Below are 24,003 nucleotides of genomic sequence, written 5' to 3'. Positions count from 1 at the left end.
AATTTCTGCTACCTAGGGGACCAAATTAGTAGTAGGGAAGGATGCATAGAGAGGTTAGGTAATACCTAGAATAAGAATAGGATGGAGGAAATTCAGAGAGCTGTTACCTCTTTTGTCTATGAAAGGTTTCTCTCTCCAAGTGAAAAGAAGATTGCAAGATGCATGTATACAGACAACAATTCCACATGGTAGTGAGACGTGGGTCATAAATGCAGAGGACATGCAAAGGTTAGATAGGAATGAGGCTAGTATGCTCTGCTGGATGTGTAATGTAAGTGTACATGTTCGACAGAGTGCCAATGTTCTGAGAGAGAAGTTAGGCATAAGAGGAATTTGTTGCTGCGTGCAAGAGAGGAGACTGTGCTGGTTTGGTCATGTGATGCAGATGGATGCTGCCAGCTTCGTAAAGAAGTGCCAATCTCTTGAAGTGGATGGAACACATGGAAGTGGGAGACAGAAGAAGACATGGAATGAAGTATTGAAGAATGACCTCAGGAAGCTAAACCAGTGATGTCACAACTCATTTCTACAGCTGAGTGAACTGGAGCAATGTGAAATAAAGTATCTTGCTCAAGAACACAACACACAGCCCAGTCTGGGAATCAAACTCACAACCTCGCGGTCATAAACTCAACACTCTAACCACTGAGCCATGTGCCTTCACATATGCATGCATACATGTATTTAAAGGGATATAGGAAGAGAATACTTTGACATGAAATTTGCAGTGTTTGTAGTCACTGGTACTCTTGCTGTTTTTTTTTTTTTACTTATCAATAGTTTCAAACATTCTACAGAGTGATACTTGTGTCACACAAGTGTTTGCCACCTTAAGTTTTGATGTTTTTCCCCCTTTTTCACCAGTGCAATTCAGGGCTCAAATTTCTTGGAACTACAGACAAACGACAGACGTTCTAGTGTGACAGTCAGTGAATCATGTACATCTGCAACAATGAAATTTCACCACTTTTGTAGTTTCCCTGCTCATGGGAACATATAGTTGTTAGTATAGAATAGAGCAGTCATGACTCTCTAGTCATCTATACTATTGTGTCCTCCATAGATGTGCTTTTAGTATCCAGGTGGTGGAGTCTTGGGCTTGCGACAAGTGCCTATGACAGGGAGACATCACATGTTTAAAAAGAGAGAATGGAGCACAGAAAGTGGTCGTACTGAATAAGTTGACGGCGATTACCATGTATGTATGCATGAGATTTGTATGAAGTATATAGGTATATGTACATGGATGTACATCTGTACCCTTTGGCAACAACAGTTATTTATGAAACTGGAAATACATACAGGCAAAAATGTATTTTTTTAAAAATAAAAATGTGTAGACAAACAGAAGACTTGGTTTCAAATATTTTTTCAGTGAGCATAGGTAAACAAAAGTAGTTTACAAAGTGCTGTTGAAGAGAAAATTTTATATTAGTTCAATGAATACAACTAAAGCTTATATTTACCTCAAGAGATTCAACAAATATCTTCTGTGATATCTGCATCTCCAGGATGGTATTAATATCTTTAAAAAAAAAAAAAATGATTATGAATTTAAATATACACTGGAAAAAAGATTAATTTACAAACACACTTCAAAATAGTCTGCAAGAAATTTAATGGAGAAATACCATGACTACTACCACCACTATCACTTCATATTTGCTTTCCATGCTAGCATGGACTGGATGGTTTGAGAGGATCCAATAGGTTAGAGAGCCACATCTTGCTGCAGTGTTGCAGTTTTGGCACAACTTCTACAGTTGAATGCCCTTCCCAATGCCAATCACTTTATAAATTGTACTGGATGCTTTTTCTTTTGGGGGTTCTAGCACAAGTGAGATCACCTTGTAACTTAAAAGATTGAAGAGTTCCCTTAATTGAGAGAAAGGACAATAGAAAGGTGTCGATGGGAAGGGCAGAAATAGATATATTGTTGTGAAGAGGATTTCCTGACTCCATAGCATTATATGTGGGTGAAAGGGAGAGAATGAGGTGTAGCCTCAAAGAGAAAATATGGTAGTGATCATGTGCCAGACCATAATCTTAAAATGCAAGAAAATGATAAAAGAATGTAAACACAGAATATTAGAAAGGGTGGATGGGTAAAGTTGCAATAATATGTGTGTGTGGGTGGGTGGGGGATTAAAGTAAGAGATGATTAGAAATAGGAGTGAGAGTGAATATAGTGAATGGTGAACAAAAGTGGAGGGTGGCTGATGGTAAATATGAGTGTGGGATGGATGTCAATAGAAGTGATTCAGGGAAGAGGGAGTGATGACTAGCGATACAGAAAGAGTGACAAGTAGCAGAAAAATACAATATACAGGAATGAGATGACAGACTGATAGAAAACAGTTTGAAGTATGTTGAATGAAATTTGGGGAATACATGCACTTTCTGCTGGCTGATTTTTGATTATCCAGTGTGTTCTAGCATGGTATTAAGTATAAGTCCCAATATTTTAAAATATACTGTCATTGCTCAGTTGTATGTTGAGTGTGATGTTGTATTCAACCAAATGTTATGGTAGTTATTTTTTCTGGGTTGAGTGAGAGATTTTTTTCTAATATTCTAGAATATAATGTTTGTATCAATGGAAAAATTGTCTGGAATGTCGTGCGAGGATTATTGCAAGAGGCTTAGCGGTGATCTATATATGCAAACTTTTTATAAATTCAAGAATTCAGGCTTCAAATTTAGCATGCATTTTCAAGTAGTGGCTAATCAAACAGATTAAATCATAGCTGTTAGAGTTATATCATCTCTAAGCAGATGGCTGGTAAAAGTATTGAGACAAATCCAAACAAAAACAGATAGCCATACATAAATACATACATATACATACATAAACACAAAAAATTGTGAGTAAACAAACTAACCTTCTGATGTGATTAAATTTGGGTAATTTTTACAAGCCTTCTGTAATGTAGACAAAGCTGTAGACAGGTCACCAGCTTCAAGATAAGCCTATTAAACAAAAATTAGAAAAATACATAGGTTAAAAATGATAATATGTAAGATTATGACTACCTGAAAATAAAAGAAATATATTAATGGCAAAATCAGTGACCAATGGTCACTTATTTTTCTATATATTGTGAGCTGGAGCGAATCACTACCATTTCTAGCAGTTGGGTGTTCACAACTGAAGATGGGCACAAACCCAAAACTTTGGTTTTGTGATCTTGTCGCCTGCAAGAGGATGGTAGGGGTTTGCTTCCATGCTTGCAATATACACAGAGTGCAGGCTGCACCAGTAACCAGCTGACAGAGGGTCTACCAGGAAATAAAACAATAGTAACATCAAACAGCCATATTGATGTGGTGATAAATATTACAGCTTAGTATAGTTACTACTTCCACCACTTATTGAGATTCATACATATGTAATAGTCCTATGTAAACAGTCATTTGCTAGAGGACATGCATCCCTGTCCCTACAGTTGTGTGTATACATTAATATATTTCTTTTATTGCTTTTTTTCATTTGAGCCATGCAGCTCAGGTCATGCTGGAGCACCACCATAATTTTGTACCTTTTTCACAACTTTCTTATTTAGCTGATTTCGTCAGAGTGGTAGTATTTCATAATATCACTCCTGCATGCGCTTTTACCATGGTTGTTACCCATTAGGTGTATGACGGAGTTTGATATTGCTGCTCTCATTGTTGGTTTGCCTGGTGACATAGGACAATGTCCAGAGCTGATAATAACAATATATTTTTTAAAAAACGCAATACCCATCGTAGTAAAGATGATTATAATAGAGATTATTGCAGCAAGCAAGTTAATGTGCCCACAGCAGGTCTTACTCATAGAGCAACAACAAACAGGTAAGAACAGCTAACATTTGGTATGGGTGTACAGGGTGAAAGGTGGTATGGAGATGGAGAGTAAGGAGTGAGAAGGAGAGGTGTGAAGACAAAGGTGGGTGCTGCTCCAGATAGGAGTTAAGCAGGCATTTTCTGCAATACTTGCAGTTAATTATGAGTTCATTTTGCTTGTTGAGCAGGGAAGGGTCATCAGCTGTGATTATGGTGATGGCTGCATGCAGGAAGAGTCTGCACCGATACCCAGGGAGTTGGTAGAAGTGCAGCATTGATCAGTTGGTTACATATTCAACCCATTTTGACTTAAGACTGTTTATTTTTTGTTTTACAACTTTGATAATGACTGATGAAAAAATTGCAATTGGAGCCATTTTATGCTCCTGTGGAAAAAAGGACGGACTGCAAGGATAGTGGCAAAAGAAATTAATGATGAAGAAGGCTCAGGAACTGTCAATGAATGTGTGGCACAAAACTGGTTCAGATATTTCAAGGAAGGTAACACCAACTGCAAAGATAAATCAAAGTCAGGGAGATCTTCTTTTGTGGAAGATGAGGCTCTGCTTGAAATGGTTGAACAACAGCAAGCATAAGCACTCATACACTGTTGGCAGAACTTGATCCTTCACAAAGCACTATCAACTGACACCTCCATAAGTCTGGCTTTGTAAACAGACATTGTTGAAAATCTCCTCATGAACTAACCAATGACCTGTGAACATTTTCAAATTGCTTGTAAATCTTTGGGATTTTCATTTTTGGCTTTGAATTGTAACTGGGGATGAAAAATGGACTACTTTCATAATCTTAATAAGAGCAATCAATGGTTTTGTTCTGGCCAGACTTCAGAACTTGCCAAACAAGGGTAGTTTGAACAGAAGGTTGTGTGGGGTGTTTGGTGGAATTTGGTGCTTGTCTCCATGATAATCTGTTATGCTCAACAACTGCAACAAGTATATGATGCTTTGGAAGCCTGCTATCCAGTATTGACCAATTGAAGACATGCATTACTACAACATGACATTACCCAAGCACACACTACCAATATGACCAAGTGCAAACCTAAGGGACCTTGAGGAGCTGGAAGTGCTGCCTCATCCTACCTACAGTCCATTACATCACTAACTCTTTTGAGCCATGGCTCATTTTCTGCATGGACAGAGGTTCAACAATGTGGATGAAGTTGAAAATAAGTGAAGGGAGTTTTTTTGCCTCTAAACCAGCCAAGTACTATAAGCATGGATTACAAATCCATGCTTATAGCACTTGGCTGGTTTGTTGCTAATTTTACAATATGTGGTGGCCATATTTGGGAGCAGTAATCTAAACAGCTGAGGACAAATATCCTCCAGAGGACCATCATGGTTCCTTGTTCTCTCATTCTGAAAGTTCTAGGGATTCAACCAACCAACTGTCTGCATTTTATTGCCAACTTAATAATATACACTTGGAAAGATGCAATCATTACTCATGCTGATGTCCAGGTTGCATGCAGATTTTGATTCAGGGATTGCAATCCCTCCTGGGCCAATGTATCCAGTCCATTTTTCATTCAGCTTCATGTGTTGGAAGTGCAAGACTTGGAATTTTCAAGCATCAAACTGCATGTTATTTTCCTCAGCTCCTGTTTTTATTCTATTTTTTATATGTTTATATATTTTTATTTTATTTATATTTTTGAATTTTATATATTTCATATATTTATTTGTATATATATATATATATATATATATATATATATATATATATATATATATATATATATATATATATATATGGGGCAGATGGGGCTCCTTAGCTGTGGTGAAGGCAACCCACATGGGAGAGGTAAACTGATGTTCTATCAACAAATTCTGACTCATAGGGTAAACTAGGCTCTCCGGTTTGTTTATAGTAACTTGTCTAGGAGATGAAAACCTCTGACGAAAAAGCCTGAGGTCTGTTATCCTTGGTATTGTGGTATGTATGTAAACCATATTCTTGCTCTCATCACTTCCAAAAAGCATGGCTGGTTCTATACAAGCCTTCACCACTTAAATGTGAGTTTTCTAACAACTTATATTCATTCATTCAGTACTGCACATTTCCACTTGCAAATATGTCCTCTGGCAAGTGAGTGAAAGCAGTGGGGACAAGTAAAGGTTATTACTGGAACGCTCTTGCTGGATTTCTACACATTTGGTGACCATTGGGTGATAGTTGTCCTAGCACAAAACCCATAAGTAAAGGTGCTGTCCATGTCCTCTAGTGGTGATAAAGCAGATCTATTTAGACACAGCACTACTTTCCCTAACTGGGAGAGGGGCAAGAAAAGGAGCCTTAAACATTGCTTATTCATCTTAAACTTAGCAGCCTGTTGCAGCAGTCTGGTTATCCAGTAACACAATTGAAACATGAAGAAATTTAAGAAGAAATATTAACCTTGATTCTTGGAATGTGCACACTCTCCAAGACAATAACTCAGGACCAGAACAAAAAGCAGCACTGGTTGCACTTGAACTAAAGAAGTACAACTTTAACATAGTCACACCCAGGGCAACTCATGCTGCAGGATCATCACAGTTGGAAGATGGAATGGTGGATACACATTTTTCTGGGTGAAGACATGAAAACAAGATACTCCACTCTGATGCTGGTTTTTCCATCAAGGCAGAAATAGCCAGATCCTTTCTCTGCCCAAAGGTATTTCTGATCGCATCCTGACACTTACATTTGAACTAATCATAACACTTGCACTATGCTTGTCAGCTGCTATGCTCCAACCATGGACAGCTTTGAGCAAGAAACAGATAAATTTTACAACCAAATCTGCAAAGTCATCTCCAGTCATCAACATAGGAATAAACATATTCTTATGTGTGACTTTAATGCTCATGTTGATACTGACTATCAGACATGGGAGGGTGTACTTGGTTGTCATGGTGTATGTTGAATGAACTCTAACAGTCTGTGTGTGCTCTCTGTCTGCAGGGAATTCGATCTAAGCATCACAAATACCATCTTTCAACAACAAAATTGTTGCAAGATAACCTGGATGCATCCTAGATCTAAGGATTGGTATCTCATAGACTACATTATCATTAAGAAGTGAGACATAAAAGATTTTAACATTACATGTTCCTTTCATAACACCTGCTATGTCTCTGACGATTCTGTTCTCATAATAAAGCTACACTCAATATGATGTACACAAGACTACAAAAGTCATCAGTGCCTAAGTGCATTAATGTTCTACCTTTGAAAACCACTGAAAAGCAGGCTGAGCTCTGTAACTACACTCAACACTGTTGATATTAGTGATGGACTTGAATCATTTTTGAAGGTTCTGCATGATGCAATGCACCTCTGCATCCTTAGAGATTCTGGGATTTCCTGTTCATAAACATCAAGATTGTTTCGAATAACAGCACATCTCCAGCAGTTGATAGATAAAATGTACAGCTCTCATAAAATAGATCAATGATAAAAGCCTATCTAGTAAACAGAATGCTTATAATAAATGCAAAGGCCAGGTCCTACATGCTCTTAGACAAATGAAGAAGGCTCGATTGTCATCCAAGGGTACTGAGCTCTAAGAAGTTGTGGACAGAAACGATTCTAAAGTTTTCTAGGATGTCCTCAAGAACATGGATGGTCCTCAAGAACATGGATGGTCCTCAAGAACATGGATGGTCCTCAAGAACATGGATGGTCCTCAAGACCATGGTATTACTCCAATTTTTTCATCCAATGGAAAGACACTGTCAACTGACAAATCTAACATCCTGAAATGATAGAAAGAGCACTTTGAAGCTGCATTGAACTCAAATTTGGTCACTGATAACGATGCCATAATGTCTATCCACAACATGCTGAAATACTGGAGTCGTCTCTGAAGCCAACCTTCCTGGAAGTAATGCACTCTGTTAAACTGATCTCTTCCAGTAAAGCACCTGGCAAGGATATTGTTCCACCTGAAATTTACAAGCATGGTGGGTAAAACTTTTCAAGAAATTACACGACCTCTTCATAAATAGTCGGAGGGTAGGCCATCTACCATGGGATTTTAAGGATGCCTCAATTCAATACCTTTATAACAATAAAGGAAACAGAAGCGTTTGAGATAATCATTGCAGGATATCATTTCTGTCTATTGCTGGTAGTCTTGCTAGACTCATTCTTGAAAGGATCATCAAACACATTGTAAATGACAACTATTCAGAAACACAGTGTGGACTTCGCTCTGACCATGACACAATCAACATAATCTTTTCCCTTTGTCAGATTGCTGAGAAGGTACATGAGAAAAGTCAGGAGCTGTTCATGGTGTTTGTTCACCTTATGAAGACCTTTGACACTGTTAGCCAGCAAATGCTTTGAAAAGTTCTTAAAGACCTTGGTATACCTGACAAGATGTTGAATGCTATCATCTTCCTTTATGAGTGAATGAAAACTGTTGCCATGTTTGTCAGGGAATATTCAATTTCCTTTGATGGCAAAAGCAAAGTTGTGTCATGGCTCCTGCTTTGTTTGTACTCTTCTTTTCAGTGATGCTGAAGTATGCTGTTAATGACATAGAAAATACTATTAAATTCCAGTTTCAAACAAGTGGTGCACTATTCAATCATTAGTGTTTCAAAGTCAAAGCACTGCTATGCACCAGTATCATTTGTGATCTGCTGTTTTGCAGACAATGCTGCACTAGTAGCAACTTCCTTTGAGGAAGCTCAGGATCTGCTGCATGTAAAGCCTTTGACTTGACCATCAGCATAAAGAAGGTAGAAGTAATCCACCAACCTTGCCCTACTCCTAAGCAAATTCAAGAAGTCAGGCAGAGGCTGCCGGTTCATAATTCCCCAGACACTTCTAAACAGGTTGAAGGGAAAAACCTAAAGTATGTGAAGCCATTTACATATCTTGGTAAAAAAGTGAACTTGAGTGCTTTCCTTGATGATGAAATTGTCATCTGTTTTGCTAATTCAACTAATGCATTTGGCAACCTCTGTCATTGCCTGTGGAATAAAAGGGGCATTAAACTTTACACCAAAATACGGGTTTGTAAAGCTGCCATTCTTACTACTCTCTAGTATGGCTCAGAATTGTGGACACCCTATAGGTGACACATTAACCAACTAGATTCTTCCACAAAGGCTATTCCAGGACAATCTGCAGCTATACACTAAAAGACAGAGTGTCAAACGTTGACCTATTTACTGAGTGCAAGGCTGATGGAATCAAAAGCTTTCTTATGCAGTTGCAATTGTGCTGGGCTGCTCATGTCGTCAGAATGAGTGATAAAAGAATATCCTAAGTTTTCATGTACAGCTAGCTTGACAGTGGGTACAGCAATGTTGGTTGGCCATAGCTCAGATATCAGGACAAGCTGAAGAGTAACCTCTCAGCAGTCAATATAGCTCTCAAAACACTTGAACAAACAGCCTTGGAACAAACAGAAAAGAGATTATCATGTTAAAATGGTATAAGTGACTTTGTTTTAACCAGCATTAACAGGGTGTAAGGCAAAAGAGAAAGGTGGCTGCAAATATACCTGCCTGCACTGACCCATAATCCTTATACTTGCAACATTTGCAAGCTTCTTTACAAATCTTTGTTGGGACTCAAATGTCACGTTTGGCATAAGCTTTATGACCGACAAGAAAAGTGTGGGTTGTCAAATCCTCATCAGTTGAACTGACAGAACAGACCATCATATATATCTATATTTATTTTTAAAATGTCCAAGATTCAAGAAAACCCTGTATTTAAGTAGTGAAAACACCAAGGTAGCGTTAGTGATAGCATGATTATATACAGACAATGTATAATAACAAATGTGTAGTCACTAAAGTAAATACAGATTTGTTTCTCCAGTTATGTATACATTAACAAGTGGCTGACTAACTACTACACAACATGTTATCAAAGTCACTCATTGCACCAATTGCACTGCCATCAAGTGATAGAGGATTCAGTAATTTGCACAATTCTTCTCTATTAAAATTTTGCTGTATACTCATTGAATGTTAGCTAATTACTCATTTCCTATGTTTATGTATAAACAAAATTTAGAGAACATATTTTGTTGAAATTACCTGTAGATTCACATTCAGAAAAAAAATAATTATGAAACAGATTTGGATAAGAAACTTTTGCAAAATTGTGTTTCACAAATCACATTAGTATGTTGATAAATAAAAAAAAAAAGTTGTTTTATGAAACCAGTTTAAATTCACGAATATTTCAGAATTTAATTGAAATACATAAGGGGTGTATTTTGGTTAGAAATATAAAAATGGAAAGGGTAAATATATATACATAAATACATATACAAATATATATACATATCATCACTATTTAACATGTCTTTCATGCATACATGAGTAGGACGGTTGACTGGAGATGGTCAGGTAGAAGACTACTCCAAGTTACTGTGTTTTGGCATGGTTTTTACAACACCAACAACACCAACCACTCCACAGAGTGGACTGAGTGTTTTTTACGTGACACCAGCACAGGCGAAGTCGGTTTTGGCATGATTTTTACAGGTGGATGCCCTTCCAAATGCCAACCACTACAATGTGGACTAGATGCTTTTTACATGGCACCAGCAGGGTCACCAAGTGATTTGCAAGACAAGGAATTTTGAGAGAGGAGGGGACATTGGAAGAGTTGATTTTGTGTCAGATGATGAAAGGTGAGACAGAGAGGCAGAAACAGGTGTCTTGCTATAGAGGAGTGGGGCATTAGAGGAGGTGATCTTGAGTCAGATAATGAAAGGTTAGAGTGTGACAGAGAAACAGAGAGGTAGAGACAGGTGTCTTGCTATAGGGGAGGTACATGCTTACCTAGCCAGAGGTGAGAGACACAGAGAGAGAAAAGAGTGAGAGAAGAGATAGGGAGAGGAAGAGAGTGAGAGAGAGAGAGAGAGTGGGAAACAGCAAAAGTGTAGGAGAGAGATGGTAGTGAAGTGCCAGTGTATACTGACAAGTAGTAAGGATCAGGGCATAGATGGGATGGTAGAGTAAGGAAGAGAGAGATAAATGTTGGCAATTGCCAAGGCATACCTTCAAGTTACAGAGGTCATAATATACACGGTTAGGTACTGCCAATAAGGCACAAGTAGGGAGTAGGGTTTGCAGTGACTGGTGAAAGCCTGGGTATAAAGACAGGGTGGGGATAAGCAGTGATACAGTGAGCAGGGCAATAAGAACAGGGATGAGGAGTGGGAGATAATCATAGTGCATGAAGAGGAAATGTGAGGAAGAGAAATATGCAGTTTAGAAGAGATGTAGTTCAGTTTCTCGGGGTAAGGTGTGTGAAAAGTTTGTTACATGTGGATTGGACACAATGCTTCTAGTACTCAGTTTCACTTATGTGGGTAAGTCTTCTCAAGAACCACATATTGCCAGACATTTCAGTCCATTGTCATTTCCTTCATGAGCCCTAACATCTTGAGATTGGCTCCACACTTCATCCCATGTCTTCCTGGGTCTCTCTCTTCCACAGGTACCATACATTATCAGTGACAGGCACTTCTGTATCCAGCTGTCTGTACTCATATGCATCACATGTCAAAACCAACACATTCTCCTCTCCTGCATGCCACATTTAACTCCTCTTATGTCTAACTTTTCTCTCAAAACAGTTGTGCTTTATCAGCCATGCATTTTGATGTTGCAAATCCAATGGAGCATATTACCTTAATTCCTCTTCCAGTCTACACATGTCCTCCACATTCAGAGCTCATGTCTCACTACTCCATGGAGTATAGACATTCATACACAAGCTTTGTCTATATACTACTAAAACTCTGTGATTGCTTGCTTGCATGTGTGCGCACTTATCTGGTCAGTAATTTAATACAGTCAAACCAGTGCATAATAGGAAAATACTCTGAAAGTAAGATACCCCTGAAATGTAAATACAAATGGAATAAGTTGCGTGTAAACTAGACCACAGATTCCCGAGACACACAGTTTTTGGGGTACCTTCATAAATAGCGAAAACAGCACCTAATGGAGAAATACTCTGAAAATAACATAACTCTGAAATGGGAATATATAATATTGTGTGAATTGTTTCCGTTAATTATATGTTTACATTATATAACAATTCCTTTAGCATTTTTGTACAGGTATGCACACATGTCATAAATGAAAGCTGTTACTGGAGTTCAAATTTATCCCGGAAGTTCTATTTCTATTAGATGCTGTAAATAATCAATAAAACCTTAAACATGAACTTGTAAACCAGACCTATGATGACACAAATGAATTGAAATATTTAACTGAATCATAAAATTAACCCATTTGTTGCGAGAATAACCTTTTATTTCTTATTTTGCTGAAACATTTTTTAAAAGTTAGTGTAAACACCAGTTACATTGATTTGAAGCCAGAAATGTAAAATTCAAAATACATTCTTAAATAAACCCAGGTGCCATATGGCGCCGATAGGATTAATAAGGGTGCAAAATTACAACTGTGGCAATTTCTTCTTTTTTATTCAGTAATCAAATGTATATGTTTCTCTTTTTATAGCAGTGAAAATAACAAAAAGAAAAGGCAACATGATACATTTTATGATAATTATTATTGAAAAAATGCTCCTTTATCATATATTTCATATATCATGAGTTAGTCATGACAATAACAGATGGTTTTTTATGATAATCTGAAAAACACGAGATACATAATCCCACATTGCATTTTTTGCATTCAGCTCAAGGCAATGATTTAGAAAATTTTCCCTGACATTTGCTTGTTCCCAGCTATTGATCACACTTAGTGTTCAAAACCATCATATCGTATATCAAAATTTCCTGGACATGATTTCCTCTTTTTGCCGGAACTTTTTCACTGAACCTGAAATCTTCACAAGTATGACATGGCAACTGCTCTTCTGAAGTCCAGTTTATCTAATGCAGAACATCTGAAAAATGACATCACTTAAATAGCAGCCATTTCTGGCTTTGCATATCCATGCTCTTTCCAAAACTTGCACCATAACACCCTCAAGAGTTTCAGACCCCACTTCTCTGATTTCTCTATTGACATTCTCCTTCAGTTGCACCAGGGTCTCTTTCGGGTATTCTCACAAGAAAATATCTGGACTAGTCAAGTCTGGGGAATGTGAAGGCTGGAAACATGTGTGAGGTCTACTTCGGATGGCCAGGCTCAAAAAGTTTCAATCATGGATGCCTGAAAGAGAGGATTTACATCAACAAACTGGAGACCCTGGTGGAATTGAAGAAGAACATCATTTGAGAAATCAGAGATGTGGGGTCTGAAACTCTTGAGGGTGTTTTGGTGCAAGTTTTGGAAAGAGCATGGGTGTGCAAAGCTGAAAGTGACTGCCATTTTTGCGATGTCATTTTTCATATGTGATGTAGTGGTGTTGCAAAATTTGACTTGTGCATGTTAATTTCAATTATGTCCATTATATTATATCAACATTTCAGACATTTATTTGTAAAGTTAAGGAAGTTATTAAAAATTGAAAACCATTAGTGATACTTGGGACACCCTGTACCTATCCATAATTTGCTTCCTTATCCTACCTAGGTCCAATTTTGAGAGGCACATGAGTCTAACATTAGGGTTAGTGCTAAAGTTTGGTTAATGGTCTTTAAGCTTAATCCTAGGTATTTTAGGTTCATGCAGTTCTGTTTTATCATCTATTCTATATCTTTCTATTATAGCTTTGGCTGTTGAACCTAAGAAGCATCAGTTGTGGTGTGCAAGAGAGACGATTGCACTGGTATGGTCACGTGGCGAGAATGGATGAGGATACCTGTGTGAAAAAGTGCCACACCCTAGCAGTTGAGGGAACCTGTGGAAGAGGTAGGCCAAGGAAGACCTAGGATGAGGTGGTGAAGCACAACATCTGAATATTAGGCCTCACCGAGGCAATGACTTCTGACCGAGACCTTTGGAAATATCCTGTGCATGAGAAGACCCGGCAAGCCAAGTGAGACCAAAATCCAAGGCCTCTGCCAGGGATGTAGCCAGCCCACTTATGCGTACCTTTCCTTCATTGGACATTAAACTCCGCTTGCAAAGAGCTGGTGAGGCAAGTGAAATCGAAATCGAACTAAATTCGACGACTGGCCCCCATGCCAACGTTTCCTTCATTGGACACTAAACTCAGCTTGCAAAGACCTGTTGGAGCAAGTGAAAGCAAAATCGTGATGGCACCTGTACCTGTGGAGCACTAAGAGCACCATTCTACACTGGTGGCACGTAAATAGCACCATTTGAGCGTAATTGTTACCAGCGTCGCCTTCCTGGCACTTGTGCCGGTGGCATGTAAAAGCACCCACTACACTCTCAGAGTGGTTGGCGTTAGGAAGGGCATCCAGCTGTAGAAACTCTGCCAAATCAGATTGGAGCCTGGTGTAGCCATCTGATTCACCAGTTCTCAGTCAAATCGTCCAACCCATGCTAGCATGGAAAGCGGACGTTAAACGATGATGATGATATATATATATATATATACTAGCAGAGATACCCGGCATTGCCCGTGTTACATGCAATTGAAAGACGAGACTGTTCTCTTATATTTTCTGTAAGGAACTGGAATACATATGATTCGAATTTCATCAAAATTGCACATGAGGGTTCTTTCCCTCTTTATACACATTAAAAAAATTCTAATCATGAGACATGTATCCCATACTATTGATCTTTATGCACATATTCCAAAATTTCAGTCTTCTGGAACCTTTAAAAAGGATTTTGCTCCTGAAAAATGGAGCTCATAGAGCTCTAAAATGTGGGAATGAAGGCCCCTATTGGGAGTGGGTGTGTTAATGTCAACCAGAGAAGTTGAATTGTTGGAAATGTTTTTAACTTGGGTCTAACATGTATTGTTTGAATTTCTTTGAAATAGGAAATATATGTATGTTCACTGGGTTTGTAAAAGAGAGTAAAGTTACAAGAAACCAAAAGATGAATGATCACAATAATGAGTCGGCTACCATAGCGTAGTCGTTACTACTCCCCAATGTAGGATTCCTCACCATACAGGTGACAGGCACAGCTGTTAGATGCATTACGGATCTATAGCAATTGGAAGGGCATGACCCAATTGAAATAACGTGTGACGTTTAGAGTAAAGGGAAATGAAAGTGTCGCCTCTGGAGTTTGCAAATGACCACTATACCGATAGGTAACTGGGCATAAAAAATTTACGATAAAAAAAAATGTCTTAGAACTCATCTGGGAAGGCCTTGAAATCAATGTTACCAACTGGAGAGTATGTGTGACTCAGTGATAATAAAAAGACTCAAAGGAGGTCTGCAAGGAAATAATTTTACTCAACACTTTGCAAATGAATCAGTGGAGGCAAAGATGCGTCTCATTTACTTGACAGTTTATGCACCACATTGCAGAAATCACAATGTAAGTATATCTGAAAGGATAATCTTACACTGTTGTACCGTTGAATTACAAATAATGCTCATCTGTTATGTTTGGGTGACCCTATAGGTTCCAATAGTACAACTGTATTCGTCTTTGCTTAGGAAAAATGACTAAATTGCGAGTGTGAAGTCCCCATGAAGGAGTCTTTGTAACTTCTAAGAAGAAATTTTAAAAATATTACTTTATTTGTGTGTGATATGTATGGTTAAAATTTCATCAACATGAAAAATATATGAATTTTCATGGGGGTTATGGCCATTATGCATAGAATATAATTTCCAAATTTCATAAAGATCCATTCAGTACTTTTGACGTAGTTTTGAATAAAAAAACAAATGACTAATGTGTGTGTTTGTGTGCATGTGTATGTGTGTGTGTGTGTGTGGGTGTATATATGTATAGATATCTGTATGCATATATATATATGTGTATATATGTGTACATATTACATGTACATCTATATATATACATCTACACATATGTATACATATACATGTATGCATATAGATCTATATCTATATATGTATCTATACATATACGTGTACATATACATCTATATGTATACATATACATGTAATCTTATCTTATCTTAACATATAATTCTGCAGTTGTGTGTCTGTGTGAAACCTTTTTGAAAGTTTATACAAATCCACATTTTCCACTTTTTCGTAAAAATTTTTACATCAATGGAATTTTCTCGATGTGAACTTTCCAGTGCAGTAATTAGATTTTTAAAATTCCGTTTACTTTGTGTGATTTAAGGGAAATTTGGCTGTTCTTTCTAGCAACTTTTATATTTCATCTCTTCTACCTGGAACGCCATTCTTACACACCTGCTCAACATAAAAGTATAGAGAGTAAGAGTAAAAGAGGGAGAGGGAGAGAGAGAGAAAGTGATACATACAACGTCATAGATTAAACTTTCATCTCAGTATTCTTTACCTATTTTTCATAACATATATACGTAAAAACACACACAACCACACATACATGACCTGTGACAACAACATACACATTGCTCTCAATCTCTATTCATTTCCCCCCCCCTCTTCCTCCCTCGCTCTCTCAAACGTATACACATGCAAGTAAACACAATCATTCACATCGTGGTATATTTACAAAGCCTTGATGGCATAACTACAGAGGTGTATCCCCCAACTTTGGAAGGTCATAACTTTCATAAAAATGAATATTTTTTTATGAAATTTTCTATGCATATATTATTTATTATGTAGATTCCAAATATCCAAAAATTTTCAGTGAAAGTGTTTTGGAAGGGGGTGGAGTACAATATTCGGAAATTCCACTTAAATTCCTCTTAACTTCCAGGAAAATGAATATTTTTTTCATGAAATTTTGTACAAATGTACCTTGATGTATGTACATTTCAAGCATGTAGGAATTTTGAAGGAAACAACTGCAGGTTATTTTTGAGAAGTGTTCCCCACTTGGTGGTGTTTCGGAGCAAGTCGTCCATATTTGTTTCATTTTTCTCTATTATGTGCTTATGTGCATCCTTAGATTTCTAATGAAGTAATAGGCAGTGAAGAGAAGCAGTCATAAAAAAACTTTTAACTACCCCTATTCCTTTCTCTCCCCCTCTCTACCTCTTCCTCTCTCGCTCTCTCAAAAGCATACATGTGCAAGTACACAATCATTCAGTAAAATATAACTCATGTTCGTCAATGTTTTGTAAATTTACCACGATTTTCACTAGGGTGTTAGGGTTAGGGTTTTAGGGTCAGGGTTAGGGTTTAGGATTAATGTTACGGTTACATTTTTTAGGGTTTAGGGTTAGTGTTAGGATTAGGTTTAGGATTAGGGTTGGGTAATCATGCGGGTGTTAATCTGAAAAATTACAGATATGTGAAAAGTACCGACCCTGCCATCTATTATAACTTTTGTTGTTCTGTTTAATATATACATAGATTATGCCTCCAAAGAAGAGAGTTTGCTGGGGAAAGACAGCAACCGGTTTAAAATGACAGCCACAGACTGCAGCAATTCACCACATTCCAGTAGCTACTTTGAACATAATGCAAAATGGTGCATCAACACCTTCTGCCTAATCTGATAGAATTCTGGCAAAACTGCTTAGCAACAGATTGCCAGCAATTGCTTCATCACAAATTGCCATCCTAGCTCCTGTGAAAAGGGATTACCTTGCTATGTATAATCAGGGCAGCGCAAAAAGTTGTTTTGCACAAGCATTTGTATAGCCAATTACACGGATGAAATTTACGTATGCTTAATAATTTTACGCAAAACAGCCTTCAGACTTTCCCTATTAATTTCATCGTCTTTTGAATTATGAACATATTTACATTATAAGGGTTTTTTCGTTGTAAGGCTTTCTTTTTTAGTTGATTTTCAGCTAGCAAGACTTATCGTAGATGGCATAATAAGTCACACCCGGACAAGTTCAGGTTATACTGCTAGTATATAATAAACGTGAAGTTGTGTGTCTGTGTGAAGCCTTTTAAAAAGTTTATACAAATCTACATTTTCCACTTTTTCGTAAAATTTTTTACATGAATGGAATTTTCTCGATGTGAACTTTCCAGTGCAGTAATTAGATTTTTAAAATTCCGTTTACTTTGTGTGATTTAAGGGAGATTTGGCTGTTGTTTCTAGCAACTTTTATATTTCTTCCCTTCTACCTGTAACGGTGTTCTTATACACATATATGACGCGTTCTATATTCCTTTCTCTCCCTCTTCCTCTCTCGCTCTATCAAGTGCATACACGTGCAAGTACACACAATCATTCACTAAAATATAACTCATGTTTGTCAATGTGGCATAACTGCAGAGTTGTACCCCGTGACTTTGGAAGGTCATAACTTTCAGAAAAATAAATATTTTTTAATGAAATTTTCTATGCATATATTATTTATTATGTAGATTCCGAATATACAAGAATTTTCGGTGAAAGTCTTTTGGGAGGGGGGGGGCAAATTTTGAGAAGTGTTCCCTACTCGGTCATGTTTCGGAGCAAGTCGTCTATATTTGTTTCATTTTTCTCTATTATGTGCGTATGTGCATCCGTACATTTCTACTTTATACTGTCCGACTGGAAACCCTGAAACATCACAATTTTCACTTTCATTTTATTCTCTACCCGAGATCGCACTAAAATTTATTTTGTTACCACTTTGGAAATTATAACACTAAAATTTATTCTGTTGTCACTTTGGAAATTATCACACTAAAATTAAATTTATTTTGTTGCCACTTTGGAAGGTTTCAAGATGAATATCATGCAATGTCCTCCGTTTCACTTATTGGATTTGTTTGAAATCAGCTGTGACCAGGACCATCTAATTGAATGGTTGAAAACATATGGACTTTTAGCAAAAGCTCATGTCTGTGACTGTGGCCACAATTGTTCGTTTGTGAAATTTCTGCGACTTCAAGATAGGTATAATTGGAAGTGCACTGCTCGACAATGTCGAAAACGCTTTTCCATTAGAAAAGGATCATTTTTCCAAAATAGTAATTTATCTTTAAGAACAATACTGCTCTTTCTGTATTGGTGGTCCATTGATGAACCCTTGCAGAAAATTATGCATGAGCTAAAAATTGCGAGTTGGTCCACTGTGGTGGATTGGGCCAATTTCTGCCGAGATATTCTGGCACAACACCTAATTGATAATCCATTCATGATTGGTGGCCCTAATGTCGTGGTTGCCATCGATGAGTATAAATTTATGCACCGAAAGTATCTGTGGGGTGCACACTACGACGGCACTTGGGTGTTGGGTGGGGTTGAATTGGACAATCCCACCAATTGCTTCTTATCTATATGCCCGGATAATAGCCGGTCCATGGATTCCTTGGAATCCATTATACAGCAACATGTCCGTCCAGGGAGCATCATTTTCACAGATGAATGGGCACGTTATCGTAATTTGCAACAGCAAAGGTTCCTGCATTTAACACTAAACCACTCAGTTTCATTTGTTGATGAAGCCACAGGTGTACACACAAATCATGTAGAAGGAATGTGGGCGCATGCTAAGCGCAAATATCGGCAACTTTATGGTACCTCATCCGAGTTGTTTCCCATGTATTTAATAGAATTCATGTGGCGGAAGAGGTACTCCATGAGACAATTTGAGCACCTCTTTACTCAAATTGCTGAGCAATACACATTTTAAATACATATATACATAACATTTTTTTTTAAACAAACATTCTTAACTAATACAAGATTTCACATAAGATCAATGAAGAACACAAACACATACTGAAACAGAGACTAAACTTATGTTATTTTGTTGGGATTAATCCACCTTTAAAGTGAAAACAAAAAAACTGACGTATACGACAGGTATGTAAAATATATTTGCGTACTTTTTTTCTCTGTTTATTCTTAATCTTCATGTTTTAGCAAGATTGAAAAAAAGTTTCGGAAAGCTAACATTTTAAAATTCTTCGGGAAGGGACAAGGTGCATGCGCCGAGTCTGCCCTTTATAGTTTCTGTATTTACCCATGCGTGTATATTCCTATTTTTGCTTCTGTTCTCTTCTACTTCTCTACTAGAAACATTTACTTTAGAGTTTACTTCTATTGAGAAAAAAAATCGTGTGCCTGTTATTTTTAACGTAAGTTTTCTTATGACGGTTTCTCTTCACTGCCTATTACTTCAATAGAAATCTACGGATGCACATACGCACATAATAGAGAAAAATGAACCAAATATGGACAACTTGTTCCAAAACACAACCGAGTGGGGAACACTTCTCAAAAATAACCTGCAGTTGTTTCCTTCAAAATTCCTACATGCTCGAAATGTACATACATCAAGGCATATTTGTAGAAAATTTCACGAAAAAATATTCATTTTCCTGGAAGTTAAGAGGAATTTAAGTGGAATTTCCGAAAATTGTCCCCCACCCCACTTCCAAGAGACTTTCACCAGAAATTTTTGTATATTTGGAATCTACATAATAAATAATATATGCATAGAAAATTTCATTAAAAAATATTCATTTTTATGAAAGTTATGACCTTCCAAACTCAGGAGGTACAACTCTGTAGTTATGCCGTCAATGTTTTGTAAATATACCACGATTTTCACTAGAGTGTTGGGGTTGGGGTTTTAGGGTCAGGGTTACGGTTTTAGGGTTACGGTTAAGGTTAGGATTTAGGGTTAGGGTTACGATTAGTGTTAGGGTTAGGGGTTAGGGTTTATGGTCAGTGTTAGGATTAGGTTTCGGGTTTTAGGGTTAGGGTTGGGTAATCGTGCGGGTGTTAATCTGAAAAATTACAGGAATGTGAAAACTACCGGCCCTGCCGTCTATATGTATAAAAATGAGAATGTGTGTGTGTGTGTGTGTGTGTGTGTGTGTGTGTGTGTGTGTGTGTGTGTGTGTGTGTGTGTGTCAATCCCTAAAACTCGAGGGCTACGCAACCAATTTCATTCAAATTTTACAGATGCCTTACTTAGGGTTTCAGTTGTGTTTTAGTCAAAAACAATTTTTTACTTCTTGCAGAGTTCGAGTCCACGGCAACATAATATCTCCTCCACTATTTAAGTATTACATGTCAAAAGCGAAACAAAAACACTCATGTCAAATACTTTCACTTTAAAAATGGAACTATTCCACTAACTGAAACAATCACATTTCGATACTGTAATGACAGATACTTTCAGAGAGAGAGAGAGAGAGAGAGATGTATATGTATACATATAGATGTATATGTACACGTTATTCCTCTAACTGAAACAATCACATTTCGATACTGTAATGACAGATACATTCAGAGAGAGAGAAAGAGAGAGAGAGAGATGTATATGTATACATATAGATGTATATGTACACGTATATGTATAGATATATATATAGATAGATCTATATGCATACATGTATATGTATACACATGTGTAGATGTATATATATATATATATATAGATGTACATGTAATATGTACACATATATACATATATATACATGCATACAGATATCTATACATATATACACCCATCACACACATACACATGCATACAGATATCTATACATATATACACCCATCACACACATACACATGCACACAAACACACACATTAGTCATTTGTTTTCTTATCCAAAACTACGTCAAAAGTACTGAATGGATCTTTATGAAATTTGGAAATTATATTCTATGCATAACAGCCATAACTCCCATGAAAATTCATATATTTTTGATGTGGATGAAATTTTAACCCGAACATAACAGATGAGCATTATTTGTAATTCAACGGTACAACAGTGTAAGACTACCCTTTCAGATATACTTACATTGTGATTTCTGCAATGCGGTGCATAAATTGTCAAGTAAATGAGACGCATCTTTGCCTCCACTGATTGACTCGCAAAGTGTTGAGTAAAATTATTTCGTTGCAGACCTCCTTTGAGTCTTTTTATTATCACTGCGACACACATAGTCCCCAGTTGGTAACATTGATTTCAAGGCCTTCCCAGATGAGAGACTGGTTGTTCTAAGACATTTATCGATTGTAAATTTTGTCTGCAATTTGGAAATTATATTCTATGCATAACGGCCATAACTCCCATGAAAATTCATATATTTTTGATGCTGATGAAATTTTAACCCGAACATAACAGATGAGCACTGTCTGTAGCTGGTCTTCTCTTGGAAGAGCCCTGCTTCTCACATGGACAACTGTATGTTGGCTGCAAAGAGTGGGCAGCAAAAAAAAACCTATTTGCATATGCTCCACAAGGGAAAACAAGGAATATTGTTTACAACGAGGTGTTATAATCACAACAGCAAGAAAGTATGTACATGATCACCTTCTTTTATGAAACTTCATTGACTTTCATATATTTATATTGATATACATATATATACGTGTGTTTGGGTGCGTGTGTGTGTGTATATATATATCTTTATATATAAAGATGAGAATGTGTGTCTGTCTGTCTGTGTGTCTGTGTGAATCCCTAAAACTCGAAAACTACACAACTCTCTTTTACAAACCCAGTGAAAATACATATATTTCATATGTCAAAGAAATTCAAGCAATACATATAACACCAAAGTTAAAAACATTCCCAACAATTTCACAATCCCCAACCTCCAGAGCTATTGAAGAAACTGTTATCATCAACTGACCAAGATTCTTAACATCTGCAAAACAAAATTAGACAATACGACGCTGTACTACAGATGACATCATTTGGAACCACAAGAGATTTAACTGAGGCAGCATTCATCCAAACTTTCAAGATCCAACCTCAGATTTATCATCGCATTGTCTCTCTACTACCTCTGTCAAATGAATCACCAAAATTGGCCTTTCATTATTTATAATCTGTACCTGTTTGTTTGGTTACGAAATAAAATACACAAAACGTGTTTCTGAATTACATGTATTTACTTTATATACATATGAGTTGAAAACTTTCTTCTAGCATTCCACGCTAGCATGGATTGGAGAGTTATTAATGTAGAAATATGGTATCGTAGCTACTAACAGTTGAGGGTTGCGTAGTCTAGACAGCGTTTTTAGATTTCATTATTCTCTTTAACCCGGGCAACGCCGAGTATTTCTGCTAGTCTATTATAAATTTTGTTCTGTTTAATATATACATAGATTATGCTTCCAAAGAAGAGAGCTTGCTGGGGAAAGAAAGCAACCACTTTAAAAAGACAGCATCAGACTGCAGCAATTCACCAAATTCCAGAAGCTACTTTGAACATAATGCAAAATGGTGCATCAACATCTACTGCCCAATCTGATAGAATTCTGGCAGAACTGTGTAGCAACAGATCGCCAGCAAATGCTTCATCAGAAATTGCCGTCCTAGCTCTTGCAAAAAGTGATTACCCTGCTATGTATAATCAGGGCAGCGCAAAAAGTTGTTTTGCACAAGCATTTGTATAGCCAATTAGATGGATGAAATTTATGTACGCTTAATAATGTTGCACAAAACAGCCTTCAGAATTTCCCTATTAATTTTATTGTCTTTTGAATTATGAACATATTTACATCATAAAGGTTTTTTCGTTGCAACGCTTTCTTTTTTAGTTGATTTTCACCTAGCAAGACTTATCATAGATGAAGTAATAAGTCACACCTGGACAATGTCAGGTTATACTGCTACTACTTAAACAGTGGAGGAGATATTATGTTGTTGTGGGCTCGAACTATGCAAGAAGTTAAAAAATTTTTTTTGACTAAAACACAACCGGGACCCTAAGTAAGGCATGTGTAAAATTTGAATGAAACTGGTTGTGTAGTTCTAGAGTTTTAGGGATTCACACAGACACACACACACAGACAAACATTCTCATTTATATATATATATATATATATATATATATATAGACATATATATATACAGTTGCAGGAGTGACTATGTGGTAAGAAGCTTACTTCCCAATCACATGGTTCCAGGTTTAGTCCCACTGCATGGCACCTTGGGTAAATATCTTCTACTATAGCCTTCAGCCAATCAAAGCCTTTTCAGTAGATTAGGTAGACCAGGGGTTGCCAAAGGCGGTCCAATGGACCCTAGGGATTAGCAAGGAATTACAGGGGTCCGATGCTAGCCAAGGGCACAAATGGGAGTTGGCGTGTAAAAGATCAGCTCACCCAGATGAACTTTTTGAAATACTTAGTCGGAGCTCTGCTCATTCCTCACATTCATGTTATCAATTTCAATAAAAGATATTCCAGCAATATGACGTGTTTCTCACATTTTCTAACCGTGAAAACAATTTCATAAAAATTTAAAGTTTAATATTGTATACTTGTACA

General features: G+C 37.1%; 1 protein-coding gene across 2 annotated transcripts in view; it reads right to left on the bottom strand.

Annotated features, from left to right (window-relative positions):
* LOC106878777 (general transcription factor 3C polypeptide 3) overlaps nt 1-24,003 on the bottom strand; it is a 551,001-nt gene that overhangs the window by 353,430 nt on the left and 173,568 nt on the right. For both annotated transcript variants that reach the window (XM_089359125.1, XM_089359126.1), the window contains exons 9-10: nt 2,883-2,970; nt 1,467-1,525 (exon numbers count right to left, since the gene is read on the bottom strand). In XM_089359125.1, the coding sequence (XP_089215251.1) occupies nt 1,467-1,525; nt 2,883-2,970 (147 nt within the window). The remainder of the gene's footprint in view (nt 1-1,466; nt 1,526-2,882; nt 2,971-24,003) is intronic.

The sequence above is a fragment of the Octopus bimaculoides genome, chromosome 10 (assembly GCF_046866305.1).
Source record: "Octopus bimaculoides isolate indiv1 chromosome 10, ASM4686630v1, whole genome shotgun sequence".
Classification (NCBI taxonomy): Eukaryota; Metazoa; Mollusca; class Cephalopoda; order Octopoda; family Octopodidae; genus Octopus; species Octopus bimaculoides.
This window is presented reverse-complemented; position numbering and strand designations above follow the sequence as displayed.